General features: G+C 39.1%; 1 protein-coding gene across 2 annotated transcripts in view; it reads right to left on the bottom strand.

The window, feature by feature from the left end:
• Nucleotides 1-9,666: 9,666 nt before the first annotated feature.
• LOC113122785 (nuclear factor of activated T-cells, cytoplasmic 1-like) overlaps nt 9,667-24,825 on the bottom strand; it is a 58,297-nt gene continuing 43,138 nt past the window's right edge. For both annotated transcript variants that reach the window (XM_026294345.1, XM_026294347.1), the window contains exon 10: nt 9,667-11,315. In XM_026294345.1, the coding sequence (XP_026150130.1) occupies nt 11,260-11,315 (56 nt within the window). In that variant the 3' untranslated portion in view covers nt 9,667-11,259. The remainder of the gene's footprint in view (nt 11,316-24,825) is intronic.

Raw genomic sequence — 24,825 nt, 5'->3', positions numbered from 1 at the left:
GTTTTTGTTGCTTCAGTATGAACATACTTTTTTTCAGCTAGATAATACTGGAAATGTATTAAGGCAAAATGTAGAGGAAAAATAAGTGTTCACCACCATAAACACCATGCTACCTACTTTGTGTACTCATGGGCACACTACTGGTCTACAAGCTACTGTATATTCGTTTTATTCTGCACAAACAGAATAGGACAGTCAAGTCAAGTTAGGAAGCAGATTATAAAAAGATGTACTGGATTTAGAAATAGATATAAACGCAGCTCCCGCCAAACCCCAGGCGCCTAAACTCGCACCGTCGAACCTGCGACCCTGAGTCACCAACACGGAAATACCGGCTCTTAGTTTGGGATGTTCCCTGGAGCCTAGCAGAGTCAGAAAGAGGTGAGCTTTCCACCATAACACCTACTGTTTGCCTCGCTATGTCTTCTCAAACATGAGCTCATAATTAGCCATTTTGTGCTACATTGTGTTGTTGTTTGTTAGTGTGTCTGAGTTGACCTACGGCCTCTACCTGTTGCTAGTAGGCTAACTTAGCATGTTAGCATCGGTGCTCAGCCTCATTGGCGCTTTGTGACTTGCAACATCAGTGGAAGTTGCCGTGAACGTAGAACGTGTATTTCATCACACTGGGCTTAAATGCAGCTGTTTCGGCTATGTGCGTGTCGCTAGTGAGTTTTCCAGATACCTCTGGGTCATGTTAGTCGGCCTGTCCTTGGGGGGTCAGTAGTTTACTGTAAATCCATGCGTCACTGTGCGTCATCGTGCGCTCCTGCAACCTTACTAAAGTACGGTCTTATCCAGGCTCACTTTCTATTTCATTAATTTTTTTGCAAGTTGTTTAGTACAGTTTTTTTATTAGTCAGCTATGAATGTTTTTACTGACACAGGATATCATCTGGCTGCCATGTGTCCCTTTGGAGGCTCCAGGTTTAATCCCATGAGAAAACACCTTAGGTTGGCCATATATTATATGTTCATCAGACCCTAAACAGATCCTAATGTTTACAACCCTATAGTTTTCTTTATGAACAATAACCTCTAACTGAGAATATGCTTTATATTCTCAGACAGTTATATAGACCATATGATTTTTTTTCAGGCCTACTATGTAAAAACAGAATGCTTTTGTGAGATTGCTAAGCAGTTAATAATTTAACAGCATATTGTGGTAAGCTGAATAACATTTAGGTAACTTGATATCAAATAATGAACACCAGCACAGTCAAAAATCCTGTAGCAGTGTTTTTTGTTGTATTACAAAGGGAGCGTATAGTAGTTGGAATAATCCTTTTTTAATTGGCAGCATTTCCAGATTAGTAAAGACTATTTATGAATAAGTTCATACTGTAATAGCTACTGTAATAGAGTATTGTAAAAATCTGAATTCACGTGATTTTGCAATTATTAATCTTTAATAATATAGTTTCATTCTATACTGACACTTTACATATATAGCTGTGCAATTTATTGAATTGGTAGCCTGCATGTCTTTAAAGCCAACACCAGAGGTCACTGTATGATTAAAAGATCACAGGAAACTAGCTGTACCGCCAGTCAAATTGGTGATGTGGTTTTAATCTGCAGACATAAATTATAAACAAATCAAACCAGATTTGTTTCTTAAAGTCACATTAACTAAATGAGATGATAAGACAAAATTTAGTCAGTGGTTAAATAAGATAAGATAAGATCATGGATAAGATAAGATCAAACTTTATTGATCCTACAACAGGGAAATTCACTTTTAACATAAAGTGCAAAAAGCAGTATTAGAAAAAGAAAGAAAAAAGTGTGCATGCAATCAAAAAAGTGGGGATGTCTTTTGAATTAAGGTTATACACCTGATTTGGTGAACTAATTAGTATGGATATAAATGTGTATAACCTCAGTCTTGCCTTCATACTGTTCATGCTACTGTGTATTAATCATTAGGTGGAGGAGTGATGCACCTCTGAGGGTTTTTTTTTTCCCCAGGTCACTGGGGTCATGTCTGCATCATATCCTCCTCACAATAAATCATAGTCCATCTTTGTTTGTGTGTGTGCAATGGTATGGTTGTGTGGACAAGTTTTTAATTCAATACCATACTTGTGAGGACATTTTGGCTGGTTCTTACTTTCTAAAACAACTTCAAAGGGCTTTTGAGAGTTAAGACTTAGTTTTAGGGTTGAGGTTAGAATTTAATTTAGGTTGGGTCTAGACATTTAGTTGTGATAATTGAGGTTCTGGTAAGGAACTAGGGAATGCATTCTGTCAGTGATTGTCTTCAAAGATCTGTTTGTGTGTGTGTGTGTGTGTGGGTGCGTGTGTGTGTGTGTGCGCGCGCACGTGTGTACGTGTGTATGTACGTGTTCACGCGCACTTGCGCGTGAGTGTGTTGCGCATGCGTGTGAGTGTGCATATTGATCGTTCCTCCAGTGCAGGAACGAGGAACTCACTGACAGTGATTTAGATCCCAGTGGTTCCCCGGAGAACATCTGGGGTCATCATCTCCTCATGTCTCATTCTCCTTATCTCTTCCTGTACTTTGAATGACTTATAGTGTGCCGAGTTCAAAAGCTGCAGGCATAGAATGATTTTAACAATAGCTCACTGTAGCTCTGTATTGGGAAACTTTAAAGACTGGATCTCTTTTAAATGTTTTCATTGAAGCTGCCGAATATAAAATGTGAAGAGGTTAAGTGGTATGAAATGAACCAAATCAGTATGCACTGAGTTTCAGACCAGTGCACAGTCTGTCCAGTATGAATGTGGGTGGCAGGATAATACAACATGATAAGAGAAAGCGGAAGAATACATTCTCTAATCTCTTTGCTTCCTTCTCTATCTCTCCTTGAGTCCAACTATTCTGATATCTTTGTTTCCCCAAGCTCCTTGTCTTCCTTGATTCATGCAGATGGTAAACTTTGTGACCGTAATTTCAATTTAAAACACATGAGGGGAAATCCTAGCCGGCGTTGCTCTTTAATGGGCCATCATGGGATTGGAGTATGCAGAGAATGATTGAATTTTGTGAGAAGGCCAGGAATGATCAAGTCTCGCCTGCTGTTATGCAATCGACCATTCCCCTCACACAACGCGACGTCTGGTAAAATCTTGGGGTTGGGGAGGGTGCTGGAAACCTCATCGTCTAGACCAAAAGAGAGAAAAATATTTTTTCTGCTAAATGACTCGAGACTTTATAAAAGAGAAACTCCGCTATCGTATGTTAAAAAAAAAAAAAGAGCCAAATGAGATGTGATCCACCACATCAAACACAGAATATGTTGAACTGAGCTGCTTTCAATGGTTGAAAATGAGTCTTTTTACACTGTAATGCATGACATCCTATATTTCCCCCATGATGGAAACATATGAATCCCATACAATCCCTGCCAAGCTGTTATATTTATATGATTATGTCACGTCTGTTGTTTTTTTTCTCTTTGACTCACTCCACCTGCTCGTCCCACTTTGACAATGTCAAGATAAAAACTTGGCTTACTCCAAAGCACTGAAATTACCCCTTTGTCCAAACTTTTTCACACCCACTGTGTTGGATTACACCACCGCGCTGTATCCTTTCAATGAAGCAACAGAGACTACCTTTCCCGTTAAGTCCATTATATTCAAATGGGCCGGGGTTTTTTCTTTTTTCTTCTTCATAACAAGACATAAAGTAATCAAAAGTTAAAAGCAAACACTCAAGGAGGCACTTAGCAAAAAAGAAAAGCTTTTATGATAAAACATTCATATACAGTGCAGGAGACAGGTAATCTTTGAGGATGATAGGGTTGTCTTGTGGTCAGTTTCAGTATAGTATGGCTTGGGGAGCCTTGTAGATGAATGCTCCTAATAACATCCCCGCCCACCCATCATCCAGCGGACTATCCAGGCAGAACAACTAATACCTGAGTGTATTTCTTCAGTGGTGTGAAGTATGCCTTAAAGAGCTGTTGGAGGCTGCAGTAAAGTAGGGTTCATTACCTTGACAGACTGATGACAGCTAAGACTCGCTGAGATGCACATATAAACACACACACACACATAAACAGTAAAATAAATGCTAAATAATGTGCTCTCAGTGTTTCTTGTGCTATACACCCACAGCAGGATTTTACATAAACCAAAATGCCTGAACCACAGTCAAAGAGGAAACTTCTTTATGGTTATCTGGAGCTCTAAAATGTAAGATTACTTTATTTAAAGTCCTGTGAAAAGTCGTCTTCTGAAGGCAGCCAAATTGATATGTGATAAGAATGCTGTGGGTGCAGAAAAAAATATTTGGATTAGAAAAAGTTTAGTGGGAAAAGGTTTTAAAGGAATATTTAGACATTTTAGGAAAATAGCCTCATTTGCTTTATTGCTGAGAGTCAGGTGAAAAGATCGATACCAGTCTTATCTCTGCGCGATAAAAACAAAGCCACAGCCAGCAGCTACCTTAGTGTAAAGACTTCAAATAGAGGGAAACTGCTCACCTGCCTCTGTTGGAAGGTTAGAATTGCTGCTTACTACACCTCTGAGCTCAGTTATTCCCAGAATATATGTTGTATATGTTGTTCAGGCTGTATAATATCCCGGGTGCCTGTTTCACATGTGCTGGACAGTTTCTTGGTTGGTCACAGTGACTTCTTGTAACTTTCACCATGATATACAACACGTTAGGTAGTAGGCTGTATAGATGCTGTGGGTGGATGTCTTTAATATTGAGAAAGACAAGCTGTTTCTAGTCTGCATGCTAAGCTGAATGTCTCCTGGCTGTAATTTCATTACCTTCACGTTTATTTTAAAGGTAACTAAATTGGATTATGTCTTGGCTATGTGCAGTGAATTTCTGCAGTCATGCCATTACAGCAAAGTTGTCATACTCAAGGAAGTCATCCTGCCTGGCCAAAAAAAAAAAAAAAAAAATCCTGGGCTATAATATGTTCACCATAAAATGTGTAATTTTTAGTTTTATTGTTGTATGATTAAACTAACAAGATAGACTTGCAGTCATTATGCTACACTAAGCTACTGTATCTGAAAGTAGAATTGATCTTTAGACTGTGATCGCATAATTCTTGGCAAAAAGTGGATTTTTCCAGATGTGGAACTGCAGTAGCCCTTTAAAAGCTTTTCACACTAAACATTTTCATATTCACATATTTTCTCTGCACTCACTGCATGTGTGTCATTAATTTGCATACCTTTATTAGTTTGAGTTAAGATGCATACCTGAAAGTGTAGCTATACCCTGAGTAATGTTCTTTTTCTATATATTTTTTTAAATCTTTCCATATTATCTTTTTTTACAGTCCACATGAACTTGGTTAGACATTTAGAATCACAATTTCTCTTTCTGCTAGGACAAGGACAATCCGTAAACAAAAACTAAATAACTAAAGCAGCAAATCTGTCTCAATCCATCATGTCAGGAAGTCAGTCTGCATGGGTTGTGTCCAGGGTCAACTTTAGGTCACATTGGGCATCCATTAGTGGCCTTATTTAGAGTCTTATTCCTTTAAGAGGAGTGATTGGCCAGCAAAGACAAAGAATCATTACCTTTGCCCGCCCCCTCCCTGCCAGCAGTCAATAATGAGGGATCATTAAAATGAATAGATGGACATTCCCCTTTTCTCCGGATCCTTATTGCAAAATCAGTGTCAAGGGAAATGAAGATTGAGCTTGGAGAAGGCGTCTAAAAGCCTCACAGTGATTGTCGTGAACTCATCTCCAGTGCCAGGCTCCTTTATCTACTGTAAGAGTCTGCACCTGCCTGAACTCTGGACTAGCAAGGGCTTTTACTGTAGCCCATTAAGAGCATCCCTAATGTGCGCTACAATGTACTTCAACATAAACATTGTGCATATGTACCGAAACATTTACAGCAAACAGTGGAAGAATGATTGCTTAGGATGTCTTGGAGGTTTTTTTCCACAAAGAAATAGAGCTCTCAGAGTGAGCTAAAAGGGATATTGAAAACATCAACTTTGATGTGAAGAGTAGAGGACTCACGCCTTGTGATGGTATAAACAGACAGTTAAAGATAATTCTCACTTTTCACATTTCTTAAGCTCAAACATCTGTTTCTGCTGCTAAATTTTATAAATCCTTGCACAACATTTCACGCATCACAAAAAAGAGAGAGTGAATCAAGCTGAATGATTGCAGATGGAGGATAAAAGACAGCACAAGATTTTCCAGGCCCCATCTGGTTGCTTTTCTGAGCGTCTCTTAAAGTGTCTTTTAAAACGGTGATTTGTCTGTGCGTCCGCTACGATGTGACCATGTCAGCAGGCAGGTCATCTGCTGGCTGGTCCTGTCACATGTGAAATGGTCCTGTGGAAGGGGTCCATGTAACACCTGTGGAGCTCCACAACCCCACCCTAAACAGATGTAAACACAGGCTCAAACACACACACACACACAGCAGCCTCAGCTTCTTTTTTTTATCAGAGTAAAATTATTTGATTTAAAGGACATCTGATTTAAAAAAAAAAAAAAAGACAAAAAAAGAACATAAGAAACCAAGAGAAAGATAAAAAAACTGGCTTATGGGGCAAAACTATCAAAGGTCTCGGTATGGTCAAGATATTATCTGTTAAAGCATCTCTTAAAGCCGCCCCCATGGTTCTCGCAACATGCCCCTCATAACAGACGTATAGTGAGGATTTACTGTCTGCAGGTGGCCGATGAGAGACGAGGGCAGGAGCTCAACACTTTGCCTATACACTCACATTACTAAAAGCCCAAATCAAGAGCTCTGTGGGAATACAAAGAGGGAGGAAGAGAGGCCGATAAGTTACTGTAAATCCATACAAAGAAACTTCTAAGTTGTGCCCTCTGCCAGGTGGCATGTCCATGTGGACCTGAGGGAGAAAATGGTACGTGCTGCAATCACAGTGATCTAGGATTGACTTTTTTGCTTGTCTGTGCTGTTGCCTCCACTGCAGGGGATTCTGTGATCATGAAATAGTCTCGGTCAGTCAGTCTTTTGATCAGGTAATGAATGGAATCAGTGGGTGACTGTATCTGATGTGATAATATGTGATGTATTTTTTCAATATGTATTTGAGTGAGTGATGCCAAAGTTTTTTCTCTGTTACATTTTTTTCAGCAACATCCAAATCTCAGACAGTCTGCAAAAGCAATGAAATCATTAATATATACATATGAAATTTCCAGCAGGAGAAATATGAGTTTGTTTGTAATAAAGATGTATATCATATCAGGTGCCAAAACCAAAGAGACCATCCGTTTTTGATGTGAAATATGAAAAGCAGGCTTGAGTATTTTTCCTAAATTGCTAGTCAGTATCATAAAAGAATTGCAATAAAACACTTTTCCTGGCATAACCAAATACTGCAGAGCTTCTGCAGAGCTATAGTAAGGTATGGCAGTCTTAAAATGAGAGCAGTACATGAGCAGGCAGACTGCATGTGACGCTTTTGAGCTATATATTTTCCAACAAATTGTTTGAGCCACATGTATGAACCTGTTGTCCTGTAAAACTCAGATATAAAGTAATGCTATTGTTGGATGGATCTGGATCTTAAACTCCAGCAGTTACAATATATTATAAGTTTTATTCATACATCATGTTTAATGGACATTTTGGGAGATGGACTGATTCACTTTCTTGCCAAGTGTTAGATGAGAAGAGGTTCAGTATGAAGCTACAGAGAGGAACTGGCTTGCTTATCTTTGCCTAAAGGCTGGAATCAGGGGGAAATCACTAACAGGCACATATTATTATCATTGCAAGATCTTGCAGTGAGAATCACAGTAGTCCAGCAGAAAAGCACCTGTAAAACACTAGCCTCCTTTCAGTTTTTTGGACACTTTAAACAGTTGCAGATAAAGCAATGTATTGAGTGAGAGTTAGGATAGTTGGTAGGCAGATTGTTTTACTGTTGATCAGAGCGAGTCTAGCTGCTACCTTGCCTGCGTTCAGTCTTTATGTTAAGCTAAAATAACCATCTTATTGTCATGAGAGTGATTTTTGTCATCTAATTCTTGAAAAGAAAGCAAATAATTGCATTTACAAAAATCTTGAACTATTCCTTTAAATTGGAGTTATTTGCAAAATTCAAGCAGAAAAAAAAACATTTTTTGTTGAAGAGTAAATCAGTGTGACTAATGCCTGAATTCCAAAAAAATATAAATAATGTTCTTTTCAAAAAATACCTAAATATGTTAATAAAAAAAAAAAAAAGCTTTAACAGATGTCAGTTGAGATTGAAGCTATTTTGCCTTCGTATTATTGATATTCCATTGCCTTAGTTAATGTCCTTACTTGAATGCTGCTAGACAGTGGAAACCGTGGCCAGGAGTCACCTCAGCACTGTGTCAAAGGGTAGAGCGCTGTCAGGGGGAGACTAAGGTAAGAAGGACAGGGTGCCAGGAAAAAGGGGCGTGACTGCATCTGTAAATAGTGGGGCTATTTTGGGCTTACCATGATCATACAGGGGAGCACCGCCTAGGCCTGCCTTCTGTCACTATGGGGATGGGCGCTTCATAACTTTGCTGGATGGAAAAAGTCTGGAGTACTGGCAGGTGGTACACAAGAGCGTGGCACAGCTCCCATGGTGAGGAGCTGTTTCACTCATAACTAGCCACCATTAACAATACTCACTGGAGCACACACAGGCCTCTGCTTGTACTTGGCATATCAGCAGCTTGTAGCATTTTATCCTACTAAAGTACAGTTTAGTTTGTTTGCATTTCACTTTGAAACAAAGGTGGAACACAAGATCAGCTATCATCTGGTGATTGATTTACTTTTTTGCTGGCAAGAGCACATGGAAAATGTGTAAGATACAAAGCTGTTTGTAGAGTGGCTTCAAATACCATTTTGTTGAAATCACTTAACATTAATAATAAAGTTTAAAAAAAAAAAAAAAAGATTGAAAAATTGCATCTAAAAGTGTGCTTGAAAAGTATTTTGTTTTGAAAAAAGTATGTCCACCTGTCTCCAGTTCAGATTTTATTAGGGATCTACTGTATGTACAGGTTAGAACGGTGTGAGGCTTTCTAAGGTCAAACATCATAACACAAGAAAACTATACAAGTTATACATAAAGCCATTAAAGTAAAGTGTAACCATATGTTACATCAATGTAATAGTCCAGGAATGATTTTTAGCATGAATTGGGATGGAAGTATGAAAAAGGACATATAATACAAAAGATTAGATCTTTTACATAAATCTAAGTAGTTGAGTTTTAGAATGTAAATTATTACCAAAAGCAAAAAATAAAACAAATTCTTAAAATTTGTATAATTATGTATATATATATATATATATATATATATGTGTGTGTATATGTAAATATATGAAGAGAGAGAGAAAAAAGTAATGTGATTTCAGTAATGTGTTTGCTCAAATACAAATAACACCAAAATCATAGATTTATGTATGGTCACCTTTATGCCATTTATTAATTAATTGTTGAGAACACATTAATGCACTTAAAACACATTTCATTTTTTCATAAATATTTCATATTAAAGAGAAATATGTTTCACCTTGTGTCTACACAGAAAAGCATTATAGAGTTGCAACGATTTTGTAGCCAAGAAAAAAAGTAAGGCACAAAATAGAAACCTTATTCATACAGTTTAGTCATGCTTATGCTATATGTCCACAAATGTATTAGGAAGCTATATTGGAAGCTATTGTCAGATAAGTGATCCCCAACATTAGTATGGTGTACATGCTCAAAAAGACAAATAACATGGAAAAGACTGCAGCTGTGTGAAAGAAGAGTCAGTGAAGATATGTTTACTGGATGACACGACAGTGGAAATCAATCTACAATATTTGGTCTGGAAGCAAGAAAAACCTGCTCTGTTTCCATGATAAAGTGCATAATGTTTTTTTTTTTTGTATGGGGATCTTCTACGATAAAAGTTTGAGACAGAAAAAAAAAAAAATGAAACCTGGACAATAATTTCACCAAAGACAAAATCCTTTGGTTTACTCAGATCAATTATTGCCAGCTGGAAGTAACAGTCCTGCCAAATCCTCAGTGGAATCACCCAGATGAAGAATAAAACTCAGCTTATGGCATACTCTGATTATCCCTCTGCCAATTTACATGCAAACCTGCAGTGCAAAAAATAACAGACAAATATGTATTGTCCGAGTATTCTTATTTAAAATCAGCAGGTAAGCATACCATTGTACAACTATGTCATAGCTGGGGAAAAGAACTCTGCTACCTGCGTTTATAAGCCCCTGCTACTGCCCAGCTACTTTTCCCATAGGATATGTACTGTATATTTCTCTGATTGTCTGTGCATCATGATGCCATGATCTGGATGGGGGACTGGAAGACCGCGGCAGGATGATTAAAAAAACAGGCACTAAGGTGAAAAGCATTATGCAGGGTAGTACACATAATTTCAGGGGAAGACTGATGGAAAATGGGAACGCTAAATAGAGAAACTGCATGATAGAAGCATAAGGCATACATATTATCAAATACATGTTTATACAAAAGAATATGATACAATAACATTCAGTATAAATGAACAATGAGATAATGATAAGGAAGCAAGAAAAAATACAATTCTCCTCTATTCACATAGTCCCTACATATCTTCCAGCCTTTTATTCTGTTTCCCTGTAAACAAATCATTCAAATGATACAAATATTTCATATAAAAACTTCCACTTTGGGTTACAATGAACCGTTTGCATTTGTGTGACTGCTGCTGTTGTTTGCTGTCAATATCACTGCTGTAAGGCACTGATTTGGTTATGGACTGACTACACGAACAAATAAACTATGTGATGAAGCATGACACTTATTGTCCCACCAGCTTGTCCATGCATTAAGATAGAGATCACACTCAAAACAAAGATTGTCATTTGCCAACGACAGAAGAGTTATTCAGTCTCATTGAGCTGTTTGGTCCAGTAAAGAACATCTGCTGTGAATTATTAAGGCAAGTGTAGTCGTATACTTTGCCCCTGATATCACTTCCCTTTTTGTAAATATAACATTCATCTGTTTATTCCAACGGAGCTTGCCAGTGATTGTCAATGTGAATCTGCAGCGAATCTTTGTGCTGCTGGTGGTCAGGTGGGAGATCCTGGTCACCAATGTGTGTGTCTTTTTTTTTAAATAATCTGGATGTCTAGTTTTTCTGTCTTCTTTTTGTCCTCTTTATGTCCATGATGCTGCTGTGTGTGTGTGTGTGTGTGTGTGTGTGTGTGTGTGTGTGTGTGTGTGTGTGTGTGTGTGTGCTTGTGCGCACATGCGCGTGCTGCTGCAGAAGACTTCGGCACATCTATGCATGAGTGTGCACGGAAATGCTGGAGAGATCGTTCCTGATGATCTCGTTAACTGTGGGGAAAAAAGAGAAGTTGGAGATCGTTATTGACCCATCACACTGAATAACAATCCATATCATTAAAACACTATTACATTTATTGTAGAAAGGTACTCTAGAAGTAACAGTGGCAAAGTATGTGGTAGGCTATACTGCCAAGCAGGCAAAGCGTGGAACTGCCTCAGGGCCCCAGAACTGTAGGGGCCCAGAGAGATCGAGGCTCACTAGGTGTCTTCTTTTTTTGGTGTTTAACTCTTTCTAGGGACTAAAGGTCAGAATATATCACCGTCTTGATGCTTCATTTATTTTTTAAAGAGAGGTTTTTCAACTTCATAGATGTAAAAAAACAAAATCCCTTTTTAACCCATAACAGCCCATGGTAACACACGTAGCACAAACACCACAATTTTGTCATGAGTACACAAGTTTAAACACTGTCATGTGACTACATGTCACATAGGGACTTTATAAGGTAAAGTCAAGGATAAAGCTCTGCCCATGTTTCCTCTGGACACCTGTAGCAATAAAACATCGGCCATAATCTCTGGACATATTGGGGAAAGAGGGATCAGTTAAAAAGTGTGTAATGACTGTCACAGCATAGATGTAAATCATGTAGTTTTGCAAGTTTTTTTTTTTTTTTGCTCTGATGATGTCAGATCACATGTAGCATTGACATTCCTTAATCCGGAACACATTCAACTTTAACTGAACACAATAACTCTTTGGCAATACTCTCCTGAATAGATAAGGTCAAGCTGAAAAACACTGGATATCAACAGTCACAATCCAAACATATCTGTGTCATTACTGGCCTTTAAAACTCATATCAGCCCCCTACACTCATGTTTTTTAACTCATCGTCTTGTCTTTCCTGCACTAGTTCCTGTGCCCGCGCCTTTCCCACAGTCGGGTAGACACACATCAGTCCCCTGCCTTTATCTGCTCTGTGTTCTTTGGCAAAATAGAGGGAAATGACTGTGAAGATGGCAAGGACCCTGGGCCCTGTGCCTCAACACAGACAAGAAGCTCCTCAGTTACAGGCCTTGCCATGATAAAGTGGGCTGATGTAGACAGAGAGAGAGAGAGTCTGGCGAAACCACCATCTGAAACAGGAAGTCCACCCACTCCGAGGTTCAAAGTGGGTTTGCAGTTTATCGCTAGATACTGTTTGGTGACTGCTGAGAGAAAACAATATGGAGACCACTTCGATGTTGTGAATTATTATCTGTCCAATGCCATATTGAATAGGTACTGCTTTTTCTTGTACATCACTGACACTGATGTCTGCTGAAGTGAACTATGGGAAATGTAGTATAGTATAGAAACACCACAGCAATATGTACATGTGTTACAACAGATTTGGACACAAATAAATATGTAAAAAAAAAATGGTGTCAAAGATAGTAGGCTACTTTTTATAGAAGTAGGCCACACACCTATAATAGCATGCCCTGCCTTCTATATGCAGTCAAACACACGTACCCACCCAGCTGGGACTTACCTCCCTAAACAGGAGGAACTCCCATTGGAAAAATCCAACCTGTGCCAACACCACTTGCTGTTTTCAACTCTATTCTGCTCGGGGCTAAACAGAAGTTTACATGCCAGGGTTATTTTTAGCACTGCCCCCACAGGCCATAAAGGAAGTACAAGCACATGTAAAAATTAAATGATAAAGTTTTAATGTTGCTGCTTGTTTCCGTTAGTCAAGGTGTTAAAACAGCTGCAGGTAATTTTGTACAAGGGAAGGGAAAGCCCAACAAATGCACCCAGCATTTTTCTCTCAGAGAAAGCAATGACTTCTTTTCTTCTTTTCAGTCACTGTAAAATAATCGTGACGTCTCCTCCACCCACATATTAACTGTGGTGCTATTTTACTGCGCTTTATCAACTAATATTTTCCATTGGCCTGCCCGATTTTGTTCCATTCTGATGAAACAAGTGATAATGAAAGAAGAAAGGTAAAACATTGCATGCAACAATGTGAGAATCTCAGAAACAGGATGTGGCCAACTGTTACACCACAAGACAACACCAAGATGCTATTTTTAGTTGTTTAATGCAGTAGCTGTTTTTACTATTTTGTTGCAGCAACTTCTGAGAAATGAAATTTTATAGAATGAAACCTGAAAGGCGGATAAACACATGTAGGAGTAATGAAGTAACCTTTAAGCACATGCAATATTAGAAACACATGCAACAGTTTATCCTGTTTTATTTAGTTCAGTTTTTTTAGATGTAAAAAAAAAAAACAAAAAAAAACACTGTTGCCTTGGTAGGTGTTTTTTAGTTTGTACTGGTCTCTTTTTTTACTATTGTACCAAAAAAAATAAAATGAAATAAAATAAAAAAATCTGTAAATGACAATAGATGAGGCAAACAAACCTTTTATCCAGGTAATCTTGGTTCAGTCATTTTGACTTTTTGGCTTTGAAAGTGATCATTTAAAGGACGTCAGAGTTATGAGAGTAATTAATTATTTTTGAATTTGTGTGGAGCAGTGGGGTTGGTAAGGAGTTAACGAAAATTATCTACTTTTGCTTTTAAGTCAAACTCCCCCATGTGACAGCACTTCATTTTTGAGTCTGTCTTACCTTCCATGTTGTGACTAGATAACCACAAGTATGCAGCACAGGGGAAGGCAGTCAGACATGCCGGGGAACATTTTGTTCAGAGCGGAATTTGGCTCTAAAATCCAACCCCTCACAAAATGTGGATGGGCAGAGGTCTAAGATCTCTTCTGCACACGGATCCTTGTAAAACTAGTTTAAGTTCTTTTATTTATTTATTAAAAAAAAAAAAAAATTTAAGCATGTCAGGCTGTTAATTTCCACCTTCACAAACTGCACTGTATATTCAACTATAAATAAGAATGCTATGTTATGTTATGGAATAATAATGCAAAGAAACATTATTACTTTCAGATATGTCCATAAATGGGCTCTTTGGCTTGGCATCCCCCTCAACTCCATTGGAAACTTGTTTTGTTTTTTTTTCCTTTTTTCAGTTGGCCAGGTTAATAATGGAAAGCTGTAACTGGGAGGACACTCTCTCATGAATAAACAAAAACAGCGGAAAACTGAGCTCCAGATATTCCCCTGCTGAAAAAAACCCATGCCCTGCTAGTCTTAGTTTGACATCCTTTATTAGCCGTGGTGCCATTGCAATCAGTAAACCACAGTCCGGACTGGTCAGGACTCATAGTTAGGGCTGGTTGGCTGGGCGATCTGTTTCAGGCAGGTGTGGAGAAACGCAAAAATATGACGGTGGTTTACTGTGATGCCAGCTGTGCTGAACAAAGTAAATGCACAATTTAGCTCCTTTGTGAGGTCCTACCAGTGTGACTCATCAAAGGTCCAGTTTGACTAATACATCCATAAGTTTGAGGTGGTGTATGAAACTTATGGGCCAGGATTTTTCAACTTTGGAAGGTTACCATGGCAACAGTTACTGTAGCCCCCGTCTTGACAATCGTGTGCTAAACAACGGTTGCAGAAAAAGTTTTACTTTTTTGTCTGACAGCTCTCTCTCAATGCAGTGCTGTCACTGAAATAAGTGATTTTTTTTATTTTTTTTTTTATGCTATGATACATTTGGCTTTGCTAACTTCAGTCTGAGCACAACCTGAGTCAGTCTGACTTAACTTGCACAAGTTAAAATGACACTAGACCATGTTTGCATTTTAATATCCCCAGTATATTGGAATACATAAGAAAATGTATTGATTTTGATGTTGTCAATGAGGGCAACGGAAACCAAATGCAAACACAACACTCACATATTAGTGATTGTGGCCACATGGTTTAATGTTAAGTCTAGCTCTACAAATCGCCTGATAATATATATACTTTTTTAGTTTAGTTTGTACATTTATGAGGTTCAGGTTTTTAGTCATTTTCAGTTATACCACAGTTGTGCTCTATGCACTGATTAGGCTAATTAGTTGTGATGTGACAGCACAGTCTTATTTATGTCATTTTGAGTTGACACAAAAGCTATGGGGTCTTGGAACAGCCAGCTCAAAGTTTAACCATGCTGATTGAAGAAAATGTGAATTAAAGAGCTGTCTTTTAAGCCGACGTACAGTCTTGTCTACTTTAGTGCATTTCAATTGCAAGGGATCTGAGTCCAGAATCACTGCTCACATTTCCACTTTTTTGTGGCTATTCCGACTTGTAAACATTGACATAGATATGTATTTTCAATCCTGACATTAGACATAATGGTGCTGTAATTTCACCACCTTCTTTTCAGTAATCCAAGCATGGGCATTGTGACTTCACTTGGCTACTCTGAGAATTCAGTGTGAACCTGACCTGCACTGGGGATTTAGTTAGCATTGTTAGAAGAGAGCACTGTGCATTGGGGTTCGATAACAACCGAGCTTCCTCAGAGAACAGAGGATGCCCTGTGGTCTGGTAAGATGCAGGGCCTCGAGGCCTGAGAGCTGCTCGGAGGTTCCTGCTGTCGTAACTCGATCTCCTGTAGTCAGACCAGGCCTGACTGGCAATGACCTGGCAGAGAGTGACTTCACCTTCCCCTGGCTTCCCTCAGCTGACTATCCAAAACACAACCTCTGAACTCAAGGTTGTAATGGAGGCTTCCTGTCAGGGACTTCTGTTCCCATTTGGGGTCTCATAATACTGAAAGAGCGGAGGGCACCTTCCTGAACTTCTCTCACTTTCACTACATGAGTAAACTGCAGCTGTGTTAGGGTCAAGGACCTCCGCACTATAGAAAAGGGGGATGTTTCCTTTGCCTGCTTGTACCTCCTGTAGTACCAGTGTCAGGTTTGTGAGAAAAAGGAGGTAGCTTCCTTCTATTGTGGCATTCAGACTCTTGTGAGGAAGTACATCTGAGTCACAACAGCTCTTTCATGTAATCACAGACACATACTGGAGTCAATCTGTGCTCACAGAGCACAAAAGGCTGCAAGACATACCCAAAGTTAAACCGCATCTGAACTTGTGCTTTCATGTGAAATTGATTTGGTGGGGAAGCCAAACTAAAGCTCAAACTTGCTGGAGAGAGACAATTGAATTTCCTGGTACATATTACTTTTGTTTCCCCACTATATCAAATCTTCTCTCGGCCTCAGCAGAAACACTTAATGGACAATTTGCTGCCTCCCACACACGGCTCAAACGGCTGGATGGAGAGGCTCGGACAACGTTGCTTATCCTGTGCTGTTAACTGGCAGCGTCAAAAATAGGGAGACGGTCAAAGGTCAGAACACACGCATAAATGGACACGTGCAGAGAAATAAAGATGGAGTGACTGAAAGAGTATGAGCAAAAGAGAGGGAGACACTCATTATTCCTACAGATAAACAGAAATGAAAAGAGACAAAGTGTTCCACAAATTCTTCATCATGATAAAGTGCTTCATAAATTCATTTAAGCCTCACAGGTAGACAGCTACTAATCCATCGCAGGGATCCCTTTGGGCCTAATGATGTGATGATATGTGCCGACAGCATATATGGTCCCCTCAGCTACGCTGATGTGTTAAGCCCTGGGCTTTCCCATGTGGAACCACTCAGTCTCCACAACTGACAGAGGAGATGGAGACAAGAAAAAAAAAAAAAAGATAGGGCTTCGGAGTGAGAGCTTGTTTTAAAATAAATCTGAAATACTAAGAGAGTTGAGGTTTTACAACCACTGCAGCAGCTGTGTGGTACTGCGGAGACACCACTGTGCCATGGGCCACAGCCAATTACCTTCTCACACGGCTAAGGTGAACAATGATGCCATGAAGTTTATGGTGTAGACATGGAGTCATGGAAAGAGAGAGTAATGTGTACATTTTTACATTATTCAAAAGAGACTCATCATCCTGGTCAAATGCTAAAATCCATAAGAGAGAAGAGAGGAGTTAGTAGAAATATTTGTGTTCACAGTAATTAAGCTGTACCAGCAGCAGCGAGTGATTTGTTGGCTTCTTTGCCCCATGTTCACCTTTGAGGGTACATTGAGTCTACTGCCCTAACCTTTATCTGTCAGAATAACACCTGCAGCATGAGAGAGAGACTTGTCGGATTTACTCAGGGCTGTAAAAATTCCCCAAACACCTCTGCATTGTTAAAAAAGAATTTAATGTAGTTGGTAAGCTCATAAAAAGATGCTATTACATATCAGATCAAGACAAGGCAGTAATGATTAAACAAATCCCATAAAGTATCAGATCTTTATTATTATTATGATCGAATAGCAGTTACTTTACTAACAGTGCAGTAATTAAAATGCATGTGCACTGTTTTTTATTAGACAACAATCCATTTGGAAACCCTGATAACTAATTTCATTAAAATACACAATCTGCTTGTTTGATAGGAGTATATACATGGAGGAAACATCACTGACTTTACTTGTTGGTTTGTGTGTGTTATTTTGGTTTTGGTTTAAAGAACCATTTGGAAAGCAAACGCTGATTAGATCAGGAAATACTCTGTGTCATTGCGGATTTGTAAAGCAGAAGCAAGATTAAACTTGATTTAACACCTCAACAGGAGCCTGAGCAGAGATGTCAAAAGAGGAGCGTTACAATCTGTCTTTTGGAGAGAAAGTAATGTAAGGAGTGTAAACTGTAAGTGCTCTGATGTCACTGAAGACATTTTCAATCAATATGTCTGCTGCTGTTTTTAGATAGATGCTCAGTTGGATGAGAGAGCTAGAGCAGCTTTGAGAAGTAACACTGACATATTCTCTGATTCTCATGTGGAGATCTCCACCTGTGAGTCTCGCTGTCCAGAGGACACACGTTACGGCATTCCAAAGTAAGATGAACTGGACATGTTGCCAAACGAACTGACCTGACCCAGGAGAGTTTAGGTGTGTGCCTACCCCAGATTAACGTTAACTAGAAATGTTTTGATCCAGAACAGTAAAACGGCTGTGTTCAAAATTAGAACTCTAAAGACTCTTACTGAAAAGCCGCGCTGCTGATGTGCTTATTTTGGCCACAGCTGTGCATAACCTTAGTCTTTGATCTTGCGTGGTGTGATGTGCCTCTCCCTATCTCACCTCGCTCTTTTTCTCTTTAGGAGCCTGCCACTTCCCTCTCCTCCTCCTCCTCTCATTTCCTCACGGGCCCAGGAGGCCGCGGGTGTGCTCGCTCAGGGCAGTCCCAAGGGAGGATGAGGGGGAGGTGTTTACATGGATGGAGCTGCTCTCCAGTGCCCTCATCACTGACTTCTCTGAAATGGTTACGTAGTTGGTCCAGACTGCTTTGCAAACGATAACAAAATCTAAATATATCATAAGAGTGTTTTGAATGTTGGCTATAATATACTGGATGTTTAAACAGTTGGAAAAAACAAAATTAATTCTACATAATATTGCTAGCATTTATACAAAATCTATTTAATTTCACTGATACACAGTATATATTTTTTTACAATGCAATGTGTGATGACAATAAAGATGATGTTAAGAATTGTAGTGTAGATGCCTGAATGCTTTGCACCTAAATGGTGCTTTCAGTTACTTTAATCACACAGCTGAGTTTAAGGAGTTAAATCAAACTACTTATGAAAAACACATATTAAAGTGAGACCTAAAGAGTTTAAATGTTTATAGACTGAGGAAAAATCAAAAGCTCACTTTCACACAATTAGTGAAGCTGAGCTGCACAAACCAAACACCAAAGCCTGAATATACACCAACGTGAATGAAACACAAACATCTTTGTGATTGAGATATGAAAGGAGACAGATTAAAAGTTGCAGTATGGCTCATTACCAGTGGGTTTATGGTAGAATAACTCAGCCATCTGATAAACTCGCTGTGATTGATTCAGAATTAGAAACGTATGGTTCTGCTGAGACCGATGCAGACGGTTTCGAGATTTCACTGGTTTTCAAAATGGCATAGAGTTGTGGTGAATATGAGCATATTGAAACAATCATACTCTAGTGGGTTGGAGATGTCTGAGTGAAAATTTGGCTGTGCACCTACATACAGTACAATTTATAACTGCGTTTTTGTTGTGTGTCTTTAAATCACCTGTTGCCTGTCATTCGTAACGTGGGGTTTCAGATTTTTTTATTTATTTCTAAATTGTGTTCTCTGTTTCCAGAAAAGCTTACATCAGTGCGAGCTTTATTGTTCATTATCTACCACAGATAAATGGCTCAGAGAGGCTCCTTCCTGTTTTTAGTCTGCATGTATGCAAGTATTTAGCTGCACACAATGGCCTTTGGTTAACCTGTCTGTTTTATTATCTGTCCTCTGCTAGCAAGCTGTTCAGTTGGTTGGTCAGTTGTTCTAAACTAAATTGGTTGAGTTGTGTGTGAGGACCAACCAGGCCTCCAGGGGCCATAGATGCTTCCTTTCTTCTTTTTCTCATCTGCTCTCTCTCCCTAAACTTTAAATATTTTGTGCGTGTGGAGATTCAAAGACACAGAGGAGGAGGTCGCTTAAGGAGACATGGTGAACTTGTTCAAGCAGACCAGTGAGGAGCAAATTTTATCTCCTTTGCAACACCCTCGACCTCCCCCTTTGATTTTAATAGACAGACCAACTTTTAACCACCTGGAGACTGCATAGGCTGTCTCAGAGTCAAAGAGACAGCTATTTTCCCAGCTCTAGTAGCAGAGACAGAAACATTTTCTGTAACCTGTAAATCACGGAACCATATTTGTAATCACCTCTGTCCGTGCTATTTCACTTTAACAGTTGCTGGAGCTAAGGGAACAGAGCTGACACCTCAATGACTTAACAGAAACAAAAACGTGATATGTATCTTACCATAAATCTAAGTGATTTAATTAAAACATACAGTACATGAAATTTTCATTGACAGGGTGTTTAGGAGCCAAGTTTTCCAACTCAAACTCCCTACAGATTTGCCATGGCTGATTTACTACATACTTTACTACATCTAGTACTAGAAAGACGAATGAATTGAGGGGCCTAAAAGAAAACAAAGACAGGGCATAAACTCAAAGGTATTAGTCTCTAGTAAGACACCATTTGTAAGTGATTAGCTAAACCTGCTTGTGCATTGTCAGTAGATGAAGTTCGCTCACGAATCAAAACAGTAAATGTATAAATAAACACATAAATATAGCTAATATAAGGGCAATTTTAATGTGCTGTGTGTTTTACATAATTCTTTGAAATGGTAAAAGGGATGTAAGTGTGAGGTTTGACGTGTGGTTAAATAAAGTCTTCCTAGTTACACTATTATCTTGAATTCATTTAAAAAGCTCATTATACATAAACGTTGGAAAGTGCAGCTAGTTTGGTAAAAGCATCTTGGTCTGTCGTGACCTAAAGCCCTTCACTCAGAGGTTTGTGTAGCACCACTATCCTATCATCAGTTAATCTCACAATGGCTCACAATATGAAAAGGGCTTACTGAGCGTGAAAGGATTTCCCTATTTGTTAGTATGTTGTTTTGAGAGGAACTGAGCTCAGTTGAGTACAATTGAGTGAGTCGGGAGACCCGTTGAAGTTTATAACTGCCATGGGTCATATGTCAACAGTAGGACATTTACAGTTCAGTGGTTATGATCGTTCCCTCCCCTGAAGTAAACCCATTCACCCACTGCTGGGTAAGTCTCTGCAAGCAGCCACTGGTGGGAGAGGAAGAAAATGTGATCTTTAACTTCGGCGGTGTTTTTCTTTATTTGACTTTCACTGTTTTGATTTTAACAGCTGCTAAAGGAGCGTGTGTGTGTGTGTGTGTGTGTGTGTGTGTGTGCGTGTGTGCGCGCGTGCGCGTGTGTGTGTGTGTGCGCGCGCACACGTACACGTGTGAAGAACGGAGGCAATGAGAAAAGCTGCCAGGGAAAATCACCAAGATTGCATGCTACTTTCTTCCATCTCACATTTTCCTCTTTTTCTTTTAGTCTGTCTGTCTCTGTCTCCTTTATTTCTATGGCTGACCTGTTTCTTCTCATGCTCGCTGAATATTCCTGGATGTGAAGACATGATGAGATTCTCCTGACCCCAAAATCTTAAATCCTTAAAATTCCCTTACAGCTGTCCCAAGTTATGACCACAGATACTATGCTAAAAAAAAAAGAAACCATATTTCACCGAGAGAGATGCACTGATAGTGATATGGTTATAATCTTTGCATTATTTTAACATTACCACTTGATGTTTACGTGCCTGTAGTTAGAATGATTAACCAACAGATTGTTACACTGAAAAAGGAATCACATTTGGTTTATAGACCTGTGGTGGGATTCTCCCTCTTTCCAAGTTTAAATCTGCATCTTTATTTCATCCTTTCTCTTTCCATCTTCATGCCCCCTCCTCCCTTTTAATGAGCACTTCTCCCACCCCCTGCTTTCTGGGCTATCTGTACATGGAGAAGATGGCAAACTTTGCCAAGAGTTGCAAAACCCAACGGCTTTCCCCATCTCTCTCGGCTGGATCTGACTTCTCTGTTGACATCCGTCGCTACAGGATACTATTTCACTGAGCTAACAGATTTCAGATGGGGAGCTGTTATTAAGTGGTCTGGAATGGAGACCTGCTCCTGTTTACTGATGCCACAGGTATTCACATCTCCTAAATACCAGCCAAAACACTGCAACTGCTAGAGGAAAGCATCTCAGGGTGGTTATTATGTTAAAATGGAGAATCCCATGTCTGTCTTACTACTGATGTGTCCTTGAGAATGGCCCTATGAGCTCCAGGTTGCTGCCCAGAAGCTGATCCTAACCTCTGATCTTCCTGTAGAATGTCAGAAAAAGCCTTTTAGCAATTCAGCTGTCCTTGTTTGGTCTTTAGGCCACACAGTATATACTATGACAGTATGAGTTTTCCATGTGCACAGAACTTTAATGTGCAGAGGAAACATCCTAGATTCAGGGCAAATTTATGGTTCCTTTGACTGTCCAGTGTTTGTGGTTCGCAGGATGACCAGTTGTGTCCACAGAGGAGTAAATGGAGAAATGGTGTAATAACTGCAAAGATTACAGAATGTCATGCCACAAAGACCTTTTAACATATGCTGAAAACAGATCTTTAAAATAGGATTTCAACCAGAAAGAAAGCACAGAACACTGATAAAGATTGGATCACAGGTTCAATTCAGCCTTCACCAGCACTCAGTTAACATCCTGTCAGACCAGTCAACCACACTGATATTTGTCTTAATACGATTGAGTAATGAGTGTCTGGTGTGGGGTGGTAGCTCCATTATCACTGATATACACAGGAAGGTCCCAGCCAAGCCACAGGCCCTGTCTGAGTTCCGACCCGCTGTGATCCGTGTGGCTCAGTGGCTTTTCGACGCGTGTTTCCTAAACCTCAGAATGTGAGCCACATTCACCAAGCCCCTAAACGGCTGTGTCAGGAAAAACTATAAGAATCATATGACGTATGATGAACTGAGGGACTTTAGTGTTAATGAATAGACTTAAACGTGCGTAGACAGGGAGGCACATACTGTATCCTGTGGCTTTACTCTGTTACATTTCATTGTATATTTTGGCCAAGTCCATTTTGCCACGATGGCAGACATCTTAATTTGATAGAGTGCACATACTGTATTGTGCAGTAATTGTGCATCCATGTTCCCCTCACTTTCATCTTTTCCCTGCTTGCAATGGATTTACTGATATTATGTTTATAAATGTATTCTTCAATAGTCCAGGTTACGATTTGAATATTTTATTAGGATATAGAAATGGATCATAAATCATCATAAATTATAAAAATATGTCACATAAAACTATATTGTACAGAGATTTTCAGCTCACTTGACTGAATAGAAATGATTACTGATGGTTTAATATATGTTTACTACTAAAAAAGGCCTTGCTCATCACATATACATATATACATATACATCCTCCAAGATGGTGGACTAGAATGACTTCCAGGTCAAACAAGCATTGGGGAGTTAGGAACAATTAAATAAGGGAACTGGGATGTCACAAGTGTGTGTCTACTTTTTAAAAAGTTTGGAATAATGAGAAAAAATAAGCCCCAAATCTTTACAGCAGCAAATCTGTGTCATTTTTGACATTATGGCAAGGGAAACATAAAACCCAAATCTTCCATCTAAATATGTGTGTGTATCAGATCCCAGACACAAAAGAAGCCCAACTTGTTTAGATAATCTAGCTACAGGTTTTCAGCAGACACATTCTTTCTCAGTGACTGTGGATATTATGACGGAGCGACTGAAACCAGACCAGATCCTCTAACCCAGCTGCCAGGGTTTGGGGAGCACACACACGCATAGAACCTAGCATACTGCATTAAAGAACAGATTGAAATCTTTCAGATTCATCTTGCTGCACTTGAAACTAATAATATTCCCAATGATTTTACAAAAATCTGAAAATCAGAGTGCTAATACTTTGACCCCATCATATGTGACCACTTAGGTCAAATGATTTGCTAAACTGCAGGCAATCTTAGTCTATAATTGAGTGGTTTTCATAATGTGTTGCAACAAAAATCTGATCACAACCAGGGATCTAAAAGCTCTAATGTTCAGCCAATGGGACAGAGATAAAAGAGTTGTAAAAGAAAACAGAGTCTGGTAATCCAGACTAATCAGTTGCAAAGGTATTCATCATCTATTCCAAAGACACCACCATATTGTCTGATTTATGTTACTACACTTACATTGTAGCTTCCATGCTTTATATGACAGATTAATGCTATGTTTAAGCAGACTGTTGTCTATATATATATATATATATATATATATATATATATATAAACATTTTGATATAGAGATATAACAGATCTCCACATTTGTTTCTGAACACACTCTATAATATCTGACTGTGGGTAATAAGACCCATACTTGCTCTGTTCACAGTAAAAATAATGGTTTTTGATCCTAATGAGAAGAGATTAAATCAAATGTATTGTTGATCCAAAAAGTACAGTGGTTGATCCATAGCTTAGGAAGTCAGTGGCCCTCACAGGCCAATCCAAGAGTGCAGCCACCTATTAATTTTTCCTGTGACTATAAAACTTCTTTAGCAAACCAAAACTTTTACTTAAACCTACCATGTTGAGGGCTGCCAGGAAAACAGGATTCTGAATATGAGAAGGCAGTAATAACAACAATAGTAAAACAAAAAAAAAAATCCACATCCTCTTTGTAGTCATAAATAATAAAAAAGCCATCACCTTCTTCTTGTACCCGTCAATATCACTACGTCTAAAAGGAGACTATGTTCTTGGCATTGCACTTAACCACAAGACAGCCTTTGTTTTTGTACACTATTAGCTGGGGCTTGACCTGCTCCCAAAAGGCCACAGGGTCAGAGGTGTGCTGTTGTGAAAGCACTGGCTGTCACTAGCTCTTACAGTGCTTCCACATCACGCTGACACTACCAACTGTAAGAGACATGCTCACAAATACATACAGTCTAAGGTTACAGGAGCAGCTCTGCTTTAGTGAGTCCCATTAGGCACTCCAACCTCCAATTTAATGAACACCCCCCTCCAAATCGTCTCTCTCTTCTGCCCCACTCTAATCCCAGAGCCAGCCTTGCGGCACATCCAATGTTAGCAACTCAGCATGTTTTCATGTTTT

Source organism: Mastacembelus armatus, chromosome 16 (genome assembly GCF_900324485.2).
Source record: "Mastacembelus armatus chromosome 16, fMasArm1.2, whole genome shotgun sequence".
Taxonomy (NCBI): Eukaryota; Metazoa; Chordata; class Actinopteri; order Synbranchiformes; family Mastacembelidae; genus Mastacembelus; species Mastacembelus armatus.
The sequence above is the reverse complement of the archived record's forward strand: the minus strand, read 5'-3'. Positions and strand labels throughout refer to the sequence as shown.